Source organism: Mesocricetus auratus, unplaced genomic scaffold (genome assembly GCF_017639785.1).
Source record: "Mesocricetus auratus isolate SY011 unplaced genomic scaffold, BCM_Maur_2.0 Super-Scaffold_100014, whole genome shotgun sequence".
Taxonomy (NCBI): Eukaryota; Metazoa; Chordata; class Mammalia; order Rodentia; family Cricetidae; genus Mesocricetus; species Mesocricetus auratus.
In genome coordinates this window covers 4657622-4669209 of record NW_024429197.1, presented here as the reverse complement: position 1 = coordinate 4669209, position 11588 = coordinate 4657622, and the positions used below count along the sequence as shown (strand labels likewise).

The 11588-nt window shown below is 46.7% G+C and overlaps 1 protein-coding gene across 2 annotated transcripts; it reads right to left on the bottom strand.

Annotated features, from left to right (window-relative positions):
- Positions 1 to 3811: 3811 nt before the first annotated feature.
- Pla2g2a (phospholipase A2 group IIA) lies at positions 3812 to 7147 on the bottom strand. 2 transcript variants are annotated; one of them, XM_040756258.1, is made up of 5 exons: positions 7020 to 7147; positions 6308 to 6359; positions 5960 to 6104; positions 5572 to 5681; positions 3812 to 4192 (listed from the first exon to the last, which is right to left on the bottom strand). In XM_040756258.1, exons 2-5 carry the CDS (start codon positions 6348 to 6350, stop codon positions 4026 to 4028), a joined length of 465 nt encoding a protein of 154 aa, XP_040612192.1. In that variant the 5' UTR covers positions 6351 to 6359; positions 7020 to 7147; the 3' UTR covers positions 3812 to 4025.
- Between the last annotated feature and the right edge of the window lie 4441 nt (positions 7148 to 11588).

Here is an 11588-nt window from a genome sequence, read left to right as displayed (position 1 = left end):
TTATTTCTTTTCCTGTCTTTATAAACATGCCACACAGCTGTTGTTTCAAACCAGCTCGGGATATTCACTAAATTTTTTGACTTAATTCTGCCAAAATAATATTTTTTGATAGTCTCTTGTAGCCCAGGCTGGCTACCTAGCCAGGGATAACTTACTACATAGTCATGGATAACCTTGAACTTCTGATCTTGCTGCCTCTACATCCCAAGTGCTGGGATTACAGACATGCCCCACCATGTCTGCTTTTATGTGGTGCTGGATCTTGAACCTGGGGCTTTGAGCAGGTAGGTAAGCACTCTATGACTCAGTCATATCCCCAGCTCTGCTAAAACACTTACATTAGGGCTAATAATGTGACTTATGGCCTGGGTTTGATCAGCAGTACCCAAGGTTTTTGTCTGTTTGTTTTTATAAATTGGGATGCCATGGAGCAGAGATAATGGCCGAACTTTGAGATCCTCCATGAACAAACAAAAGCCCCAAATAAATAGTAAAGAGACCCTTGAGCTTAGTCAGTCCCTCACTGTGGTTTTCCACTATAACCAATGGATTTTCATTTCGGACTTTCTCAAACATTTTGTAATACAACCACAATTGTAGTCGCAGTGTAACGGAACACAGCGGGATAGCCTCTCCATGTCTGTCTTCGCTTCTTTTCCTTTTGAAGTGACACCTGGACAGAGGCAAGTCAGGAGAGACAGCATGTATGCGCTCTGGCTCCCAGTTCAAGGTAAGTTCATTGTTGGTGGGGACATCAGGGCCCCAGGAGCATGAGGCAACTGGTCACGTGGCATCCACACTCACAAGAAGAGAGCAAAGAATGCTCCCTGGTACTCAGCTCTCCATTTTATACAGCTCAGGCCCCCAGTCAGGGGGTGGTGCCAACCACAATGAAGATGGGTCTAACCATGTCAATTAAAAGAATCAAGTTAATATACACAGGCTTTGTCTGCCGGGTTGAGTCTAGCTTCTGTCCAGTCACACAGTGAGGATGGATTTGTTTTATTCCCCTGAGACACAATTTCTCTGTGCATCTCTGGCTCTCCTGGAACTCACTCAGTTTATATGTTAGCTAGATATTAGCTAGAACTAGAGAATAACACACTGCCAAAGCATTCTGAATTCAATAAATAATAATAATAATTGCCTCTTAAGATTAATTTTATTACTATTATAGTATATATATTATTTGTGTTAATATATATGATGCATGTGAGTATGAACACACAGATGCCTGTCACTGCACATGTGTTGGTCAGAGGACAACTTTCTCCCCTTCCACTGTGGCAGTTCTAGGGATTAAACTTGGGTTGGCAGGCATGTTTAATAAATATTTGTATCCCCTAAGCCATCTTCCTGGCCCGCCAACCTTCATTCCCTCTGCCCCGTGCTCAGCCTAATCCTTTTTTAAGTTTCCCTTGGATGTTTTGCTTGACTCATCGGTTTGGGCAGGAGGCATTTTTGGGGATGAGTTTTGAAAGGTGGTTGGCAGTCAGTGTGTGGGTGTGGCACTCGAAACTGATTTCCATGCCAAAGATCTTACTATTGCACAAGGCTCAGACCCCAGCATCAGGGCGACTTGAAAGGGCAGAACAACTTCATGAAACTCATTCCAGGCCTCCAGTCCCAAGTTTTCATTTCAGAGAAGGGTGCCTTGAGTGCCTGGGTTCCCAAGGAGTTATCGTAAGTTGTAAGATCACTGTTTGGGGATGGGAGGGATTTAAAATTGTTTCTTCTATTGGCCAAAATGTCAAAGAGAAACTTTCATTTAGGGGTTGGTAGGGTTTTAAAATGATTTTTAATTTCAGTTTGCCCTTATCTTGATATAAGTGTAAAGGTTAGCAGATTCACAATAGGCAGAGGGAACTACAGACACAGACCACTCACAGTGATTACTTGTCGACCCTGGTCCCAAGAACCATACCCAGAATTGGGAGCTCTCGCTGGTTCCTGCCTGCTCTTTCACAGGCAAAGAGAATCTGAAGAGCTGTCAGGGCATTTTAAGGATCTGTGCAAAGCTTCTCAGTTTGACAAGTGCGGGTGTCATAGGAGTCTATTTTTGCTAGGTGGCCAGCTTTGCACACGCGATGGTTCTGGCAGTCTTCCGGGAGTAGATCTGTGTCAGGTGCGTGGGCATAAGACGCCGTCTTCCACGATTTCTGTTTTCTTTTAGTTCAAAGGGGTGGCACCTTGACAGGAGAACTCCACTTTATTCTGCCAGCGAAGGCTTCCATGTCCCCCAGATAAGCCAGGAGAAATGGCTCTGGCCTGGGGAGGGGGAGGAGACCTGCCTTTGCCAGGGATGGACGCAGTAGTGGTCAGACACTGCTTGACTTCTGTTTCCTCTCTTAATTCCAAAAAACCCTAGCAGGAGGCTCTGACAAGGGTCTCCACTTGAATAAGAGAATCAGGGCTTAAGTGGTGGGGTACTTATTGTTGGATCCAGCTAGACTGACCCGGAAGCCTGTTCTTCTGTGTGTATATGTGCTTGTGTGTCAGCATGTGCCCACACATACGTACATATGTATGTACATTTATGTGTGGTGGCTGTAGATGACGCTCAGGGTAGGACCTCAGGACATTATCTACCTTGTTTTTGGAGGCAGGGTCACTCACTGGCCTAGAACTTGCTGGTTCAAATAGGCCAGCTGGCCAGGGAGCCCCAGGGACCCACCTGTCTTTGTTTTCCCAACTCTAAGATTATAAACAAGTGTGTGCTGTATGTATGTGGGTCCTGGGGGTTGAACATAGGTCTTCATGCTTGCATGGTAAGCAGTTTATGGTCTCAGCTGTCTACCTAGCCCCAAAGCCTGTATGGTGTGGGAACTCATTCAGCCAATGGCTTTTGAGGTACTGACCCTGTCTGGGCATGGTCTCAGGAGCTGTGTAACCTCAAATCGGACGTGATGACCCACTGAATTTAAGCATATTAGTCACCAGAGGAAAAGAAACTAACCAGTATTTGCTCAGTAATGGTATGTTGTTGGGAGATGTCATTCTGTAAATATGTGTCTGATTGGTCTGAATAAAGCACTGTTGGCCAATAGGGAAACAAGATATGTAAGGCTGGGAACCTAGGAAGATTCCGGGAATTGTAGTGAGGAGAGCTCTTGCCATGCCATCTCCAGGGAGCAAAAGGCACTCAGGAGTGTATCCTCAAAAAGATAAGTTCTTATAAAATATATACTAGTAATTACAGGTTAATAATCAAGTCAGAACTAGCCGATAAGAAACCAAGCAAATGGCCAACAGCTTGTGTGTTACTTAAGGGCTCAGACAACTAGACAGGAACCAGGCAGTGGCAGGAAGACTACACGTTACAGTGAGTGAACAGGAAAGAGCCCAGCAACAAATCCTGACCACACAGCACGGTTCAGGAACTGCGGCTTGTGGAAGACCCACTTCTGGGTGCCTCTCATGGGGGACCCAAGACCATCTGATGTAGACCCAGCCTGTGGACGGTGTGAGTCCAGCAGCCTGGGTCTTCCCGGAGTGGGGTTGCTTGGGAATGCAGCCTAAAGTGGTGGTTAAACTCTTTTTAAAGCTAAATACTGGCACGAGACTAATAGTCAACAAACCTTAAGGAAAAGTTGAAAAGAATTTGAACAGAAAGACAAGGGAGGGAGGGGAAGGGGAAGAGAGAGAGATAAAGACAGAGCACAGGCTTCTCAGTGTACACATGGCACCTGAGACCACGCCCAGAAGGGACCTGTACCTCAAACGCTATTGGCTGAATGAGTTCCCAGAGTACCTGCACTTTTAGCATGCAAACTTTATATAAGTCTCATTTCACGTTAAGAGAACACATGCATTCATTGATGAATTACTTTATTTGTAACAGCCCCTTGATACTGCAAGGCAGGAAGTTGGATGTGAAGGGAAGGATGGATGTGGGCAATCTGTTAGCCCAAGGTAGTGGCGTGGTGGGGAAGATCAGCCTGATGCATCAGGCTTTGGTGTCTCTACAGAAGGTGTCTAGGGAAGGAGAGGAATGCTTTCTTTATCCCTGGGGGGACTGGGTTGGGCTATGTGAAAAAAAAGCGGCTCTCTGAGCAGCTGGGTGACTCTCCTTCGCAAGATTTCTTGATACCCATGAGGTACTTCCAACTGTAGCTCTTCTGGTGCTGGGCTAAACATTCAGCCAGAAGTCTATCACAGTGGCACAACTGTTGCCCACAGAAGTCCTGGTTTACTGAAATTAGGAAAAACAGAGACTGAGCTGAGGGTTGCTAATATCCCATGACTGCTGGCGGGGACCTGCCTGTTCTGAGATGAGGAAGACCGACCCTCATCTGATGGTCACACAGCCACCAAACATGGCACTGCCAGAGGTTTGCCTAGCTTCCTAGACAACCTCTTCTAGTTTTTCATTGTTTTGTTTTTGTTTTTAAAGACAAGGTCTCATGTAGCTCAGGCTGGCCTTGAACTCTATGCAGGTGATGATGGCCTCGAACTTCTAATCTTCCTGTCTCCACATCCTGAGTCCTGGGATTCCAGGCATGCTAAATCATGCCCAATGTATACAGTGCTAGGGATGGAACCCAGGCAATCTTGTGTGCTAGGCTAGTACTCTGCCAACTGAGCTATATTTCTGAACCCCCCCCACTGTTGCTAACAGACCTGCTTGTATGAGGAAGCCCAGCCTCACTGGCCTCGGAATGGATGGACCTGGTGAAAACCGGCGTGGTCCACCCTTTCTCCTCGGCAGGCATTGATCTTAAGGTAGTATGCAGCTGTATTCTGAATACAGTGCAAAAAGAGGAGGTCCACAGGGGTTGCTGGGCAGTGTTCATTGCCCTCTCCAAAGAGTCTCAGTGAGAGAAAGCTGCCTGTGGTTGTATGCCAGGAGGGCTCTTGGAGCTATAGTGGGTCTTACAGTATAAGCACAGATGTTGGCAACAGCCCGGAGCTGAGGACACCTGATCCTGGGCATAGAAGTTGCCCAGACTTGGCACCACACAGGGCTAGAATTCTCACAGGTTGTGATGTTTCCAATCTGACCATGGCCCTTTTACACCACGTGTCACTCCCCTGCAGGCAGCAGGCTCCTCCTCCTTCCCGCCCATCCACCCAGTCAGGGTGAGCCCTCTGTTTGCAAAAGTGTTCATTGTTGTTTTGCCAAATAATAGGTCCCTGTCGCTGTAGTCCACAAACCTCTAGACAATGGCCAGGAAGCCCGGGCTTGACCTTGTCCCTTCCTTGTCTCACCGCTCAGACTCATCCTGTGTTCCTCGGGCAGCACCGAGTAGCCTATGGTTCTCTCTGCCCCTTGGCCATGCTGTGTCTTGCTTGGGGATGGCCCACCTTCCTCTGCCACTGTGTGCCTCACTGACTCTTTCAGGATTCAGCTTAGATAGCGCTGCTTGCAGGAGCCTCCTCAAGTCTCAGGTGTGCAAAGGTTCTCTCTGCCTTCCCTGAGTCTTCTGTGAAGATCTTAAAGGAGAGAGGGCTAAATTCCCCTTCTCCTCCGGCAAAGAGCCCAGCATTTGTGTGCTCAAAAAAAAAACCCGAAAAACAAACAAACAAACAGAACGTGAGGTTAGCTTGCAGGCATGATGGGGTCTTTCTCACCAGAGCAGGTGATTTCGCCCCTTGAATACTTGAAATTGTAGTCCAGTGATTTTGTGCCACAGCCAAGGTCCTCCAGTCGGTCGTAGCAACAGTCATGAGCCGCACAGCACCTGGTTGGGGACACATCCTGTTAAGGCTGCCTCTCACAGCCCTGCAGTCCTGCTGCCTCAGTATTTCCCTTGACCTTTGACCCTGGGCAGAAACTCAAACTCCAGAGCAGAGTTCCTAGTGTGCTGACTATTTTGCTGGCAGGGATTCACCAGGGCACTGAGGAAGGGGATACCAGGTCTGTCCTAGTCCTGTCCCCACCAGGGCACTGAGGCAGCAGGGACTAACTCTGTCCTAGTCCCATGCCAGCCAGAGTGAACAAAAGATAAGGTGTCCTCACCAATCTGTCGCATCCTTGGGGGATCCTCTGCCACCCAGGCCACAGTGGCAACCATAGAAGGCATACATTAACCCAGCTCTCATTCCTGTCTTAAGCCAGATCATTCGATTTAACTCAGCTAGACTCCCTTGGATCTGGATTGGGCCTGAAAGGAAATGGAGGAATGGCTGGGGGTGGGGTGGGCAGTGAACCCCGTGTCTGTCCTCTGCATTGGCATCTTTCTCCCCACTAATGGATGCCTTCCTCTTCCCACTGTGCCAGGCCTGGGGTGATGGGAAGTAATGCAGAGGATGGGCTGCCCACTCCTCAGAATACCCCCTCCCTGCTGAGTTCCGAGTCAGCTCTTACCAAAGACCATGATCAAGGCTGCTAGCAGCAGGAGGACCTTCATGTTGTCAGCCTGTGGAGACCAAGCACAGAGGGACTGGCCTGGGCATTCCCTCCCAGGAGTCTCAGCCTCTGCCCCAGGCCCTGCTCTGCTGTCTGGTTTAGGCACCCTAGAGCACACACGTGCTCTTTCATGGGTCTGAGTCATAGAGTGCATACAGAGTGGCTTCTGACAGTGCATCATACATGTCACCTCTCGTCCCTTCCTGACTTTGTGGCATGCTTTCTCATACAGAAATGATAAAATACTGAGATACACCTTGTACCTGCTTCGTTCCTCCTGGGAGTCTGGACTTACTCCACAGATTTGGGAGGTTGAAGGCAATGGCTCTCCTCATTAGATACTCCACCTGCTTCCTTACATTAGATCGAGGCTTGGGAATTCCATCCATGGAGTCTGATTCCCAGTGTCCTTGTCCCCAGCTAAAACTGCACATTCTCTTTGCAAGCCTTTCTAACCCTGTGCAGATCACATGCATGCACACATGCTCTCGGGTTCTCCCTCAGCACCTTCACAAACCCACACAACATGCTTGCACACAGATACTGCCTACTACGTGTTTACATGATGGGGGCTCACATCTACATGCATGTCCAAATGCACACACATGCATACATTCACCTACACAACCACTCAAATGCAGCCACAGGGCAGGATTTTCTGGGCACTTACCTCTCAGATGATGCTGCAGTGTCTTGTTCAGGGGCCTGTCTGGTTTTCCTGAAGTCCAACTGCCCTTAAATAGCTATTCCTTCTGCAGGGTTGGGGTTGGTGAGGCACATGGATGGAGAGCTGGGCGTGGCAAATCATGGCCTCATAGATAGACATACCCAGTACTCTTGGAAATCCCCTTTTTTCCCCCTCATCATCTTGCAGGACAGCCTCAAAGGCTGGAAAATCCTTTGTACCATGGGGTGACACAATATAAAATTCCTGCTGATTTTGAAACCTCTCTGGTTTCTGAGAAAGTGGCTCAATTCCCAGAGGAGGAACTTTCCATAATCCAATCTGGATGTGACCATCAGGTCACCTCTCAGCAGCCACATCCAGGACTGGGCAAGGACTTTGTCCAGAGGTGGGAATGAAAGTGTGTGTAATGTTCCTTTCTCCTGATCAACTGTGACATTTGGGCATAGCAAAGGGGACATTGGTTCAGTAGCATTTGTTCATTTCCTCCATCCACCATTCAGTCGATTTCAGAAGGGACATGCTAAGCCTCTGTGAAGCTTCTAGGCTGCACAAACCTCTTGAGAGGTGATGAGGACAATGCAGGAATCTAGTTCTCGAAGTCCCACTGTCCACTCCAGCAAGGGAAGGGTTGGCTGGGGTGGATTCTGAGCCCCCAAACTTCCCAGCACCTCCACATCCTCTTCTTCCTCCCCCCCACGCTCCTCCCCATCTCTCATCCCGTATGATTTTCCTGTCTGTCTTACGTGTCTGTGGCTGCTCCTGTGCATGCAGGTACATGTGTGTGCATGAGTGTGGAGCTATGTGTGCATGAGTGTGTGCATGAGTGTGTGCATGTGTGTGCAGCTGTGTGTGCATGAGTGTGTGCATGTGTGTGCATGTGTGTGCATGAGTGTGTGCATGTGTGTGCATGAGTGTGTGCATGTGTGTGCATGAGTGTGTGCATGAGTGTGTGCATGTGTGTGCAGCTGTGTGTGCATGAGTGTGTGCATGAGTGTGTGCATGAGTGTGTGCATGAGTGTGGAGCTTAGAGGACTACCTTGGATACTGTTCTTCAGGGGCTGTCCACCTTGGTTTTGCAGACAGGCACTCTCATTGACCTGAACTTCTCAAAGTAAGCCAAGCAGTCCCAGGAATCTGGTCACCTTCCCCTCCCCAGCACTGGGATTACAAATGAATGCTATCACACCTGGCTTCTCTACATGGGTTCTGGGGATTTGAACTCAAGTCCTTGGGACTGCAAGGCAAGCACTTTGCTGACTGAACCATCTCACTAGTGTCTTATGAATTTTTAAACCTGAAAAAAATCCAGCTGCTGTTCTTGAATTTTCCCACCAAACTGTGGTTCCACTCTCCCTTCTAGTACTTACCTGTTTGGCAGTAAGCTTCTTCTTTTTTGTCTTTTCTTTTTTTTTTTTTTTACATTCTAATTCCAATTACCCCTCCCTCCTCTCCTCATGGCTTCCCCACCTTCCCTTCCCCCCATCCCCATCTACTCACCAGAGAGGGTTAGGCCTCTCCTGGGGAGTCAACTAAGTCTGTCCCATCACCATGTTGAGGCAGGACCAAGGACCATCCTACCCCACCCCCATCCCCTGAACAAGGTATCTCTCCTTAGAAAATGGTCTCCAAACAGCCAGTTCATGCACTAGGGATAGATCCTGATCCCACTGTCAGTGGCCCTACAGACTGCCCAAGTCACCCACTGTCACCTGCATTCAGGGGCCTAGTTCAGTCCCATGCAGGTTCCCCTGCGATTAGTCTGGAGTCAGTGAGCTCCCAGTAGCTTGGGTCAGCTGTTGCTGTGGGTTTCCCCATCGTGGTCTTGGTCCATTTGTTCATATTATTGCTCCTCCCTCCTCGAGTGGACTCCAGTAGCTTGGCCCAGTGGTTATTTGTGGATCTCTGCATCTGCTTCCATCAGTCACTGAATGACGGTTCTACGATGACAATTACAGTAGTCCTCTGTCTGATGACAGGGGGGAGGCCAGTTCAAGCACCCTCTCCACTATTGCTTAGAGTTTTATCTGGGGTCATCCTTGTGGCTTCCTGGGAGTTTCTGTAGCACCAGATTTCTTGATAACCCCATATTTGCTCCCTCTAGCAAAATATTTCTTTCCTTGACCTTCCTCTGTGTCCTCCCCTCAACAGGACCATCCTGTTCCTTCATATTCTCCTCCCCACTCCCATTCCCTCCTCCCCTCTCCCATCCCACCCCCTCCCTCCCACACTTCCAATTTGCTCAGGAGATCATGTCTATTTCCCCCTCCTAGGCTGATACATGTGTGTCTCTCTTAGTGTCCTTTTTGTTCCCTGGCTTCCCTGGAGTCGTGAACTATAAGCTGGTTATCCTTGGCTTTATGCCTAATATCCACTTAGGAGTGAGGACATACCATAATTGTCTTTCTGGGTCTGGGTTACCTCACTCAGGATAGTTTTTTCTAGTTCTGTTCATTTGCCTTCCAATTTCAAGATATCATTTTTTTGGGTATTTTTTGCTTTTTTTTTTGTTTTGCTTCTGAGTAAATCTACATTTTCTTTATCCATTCTTCAACTGAGGGACATCTAGGTTGTTACCAGATTATGGCTATTATCACTAACCCTGCTATGAACATAGTTGAGCAAAGGTCTTTGTCATATGATTGAACATCCTTTGAGTATATGCCAAGAAGTAGCATTGCTGGGTCTTGAGGAAGACTGATTCTCAATTTTCTGAGAAACCACCATACTTATTTCTAAAATGGCTGTAAAAGTTTGTACTGCCACCAGCAACAGAGGAGGGTTCTCCTTTCTCCATGTCCTCTCCAGCATAAGCTGTCATCAGTATTTTTGATTTTAGCCATTCTAACAGGTGTAAGATGGTATCTCAGAGTTGTTTTGGTTTGCATTTCCAAACCAAAGGTGATTAAGGATGTTCAGCAATTCCTTCAATGTCTTTCAGTCAGTTGGGTTTCTTCTGTTGAGAATTCTCTGTTTAGATCTGTAACCCCCCCCTTTTTTTGGTTTTTAAAGACAGGGTTTCTCTGTATTACTTTGGAGACTCCTGGAACTTTCTCTGTAGACCAGGCTGGCCTCGAACTCACAGAGATCCACCTGCCTCTGCCTCCCAAGTGCTGGGATTAAAGGAATACGCCACCAACGCCTGGTCCCATTTTTTAATTGGATTATTTGGTATTTTGGTGTCTAGTTTCATGAGTTCTTTGTATATTTTGGAGATCAGCCCTCTGTCAGATGTGGAGCTAGTGAAGATCTTTTTCTAGTCTGAAGGCTGCTGTTTTATCTTGTTGACCATATCCTTTGCCTTACAGAAGCTTCTCAGTTTCAGGAGGTCACATTTATTAATTGTTGCTCTCAGTGTCTATGCTACTGGTGTTATATTTAGTAAGTGGTTTCCTGTGCCTATGTGTACAAGGATGACAAGGGTGCTTCCCACTTTCTCTTCTATGAGGTTCAGTATGGCTGGATTCATGTTGAGGTCTTTGATCCATTTCAACTTGAGTTTTGTACATGGTGACAGATACGGATCTATCTGCAGTCTTCTACATGTCAGCATCCAGTTATGCCAGCACCATTTGTTGAAGATGCTTTCTTATTCCATTGTATAATTTTAGTCTCTTTGTCAAAAATCAGGTGGTCATAGGTTTGTGGATTAATATCAGGTTCTTCAATTGGATTCCACCAGTTCACCTGTCTGTTTTTATGACAATACCAAGCTGTTTTCATTACTGTAGTTCTATAATAGACCTTGAAGTCATGGATGGTGATCCTTCCAGAAGTTCCTTTCTTGTACAGGATTGCTTTGGCTATCCTAGGTCTTTTGTTTTTCCATATGAAATTGAGTATTGTTCTTTTGAGGCCTGTGAAGAATTGAGCTGAGATTGTGATGGGAATTGCATTGAATCTCTAGATTGCTTTTGTAGGATTGTCGTTTTTACTATATTGATCCTACCTATCCAAGAGCATGGGAGACCTTTCCATTTTCTGATATCCTCTTCGATTTCGTTCATTAAAGACTTAAAGTTCTTTTCATACAGGTCTTTCACTTGCTTGATATTAGTGTTACCCCAAGATATTTCATGATGTTTGTGGCTATTGTAAATGGTGATGTTTCTCTGATTTGTTTCTCAGCCCGTTTATCATCTGTATACAGGAGGGCTACTGATTTTTTATTTTTTAGTTAATCTTATATCCTGCCACTTTACTGAAGGTTTATAGCTGTGGGAGTTCCCTGGTAGAATTTGTGGGGTCATTTACATATACTATCCTATCATCAGCAAATAGCAAAAGTTTGACTTCTTTCTTTCCAACTTGTATCCTCTTGATCTCCTTTTGTTGACTTATTGCTCTAACTAGAACTCCAAGTACTATATTGAATAGATATGGAGAGAGTGGACAGCCTTTGTCTTGTCCCTGATTTCAGTGGGATTGCTTTGAGATTTTCTTCATTTAGTTTGATGTTTGCTCTCTCCAGGACGGGAATCATTGCAGATATGAATAGTAAAGATGAGGTTGTTAGAACCCTGACCCTATACACTTTGATATCTCTATACAAAA

Bases quoted from the DNA above. Each gene is read 5' to 3' on its own strand.
- Pla2g2a (XM_040756258.1), bottom strand. From the start codon at position 6,350: ATGAAGGTCCTCCTGCTGCTAGCAGCCTTGATCATGGTCTTTG. The intron at 6,105-6,307 runs GTAAGAGCTGAC...ATTTCCTTTCAG, and splicing joins AGCCTTGATCATGGTCTTTG to GCCCAATCCAGATCCAAGGG. The intron at 5,682-5,959 runs GTGAGGACACCT...GTCCCCAACCAG, and splicing joins CCCAAGGATGCGACAGATTG to GTGCTGTGCGGCTCATGACT.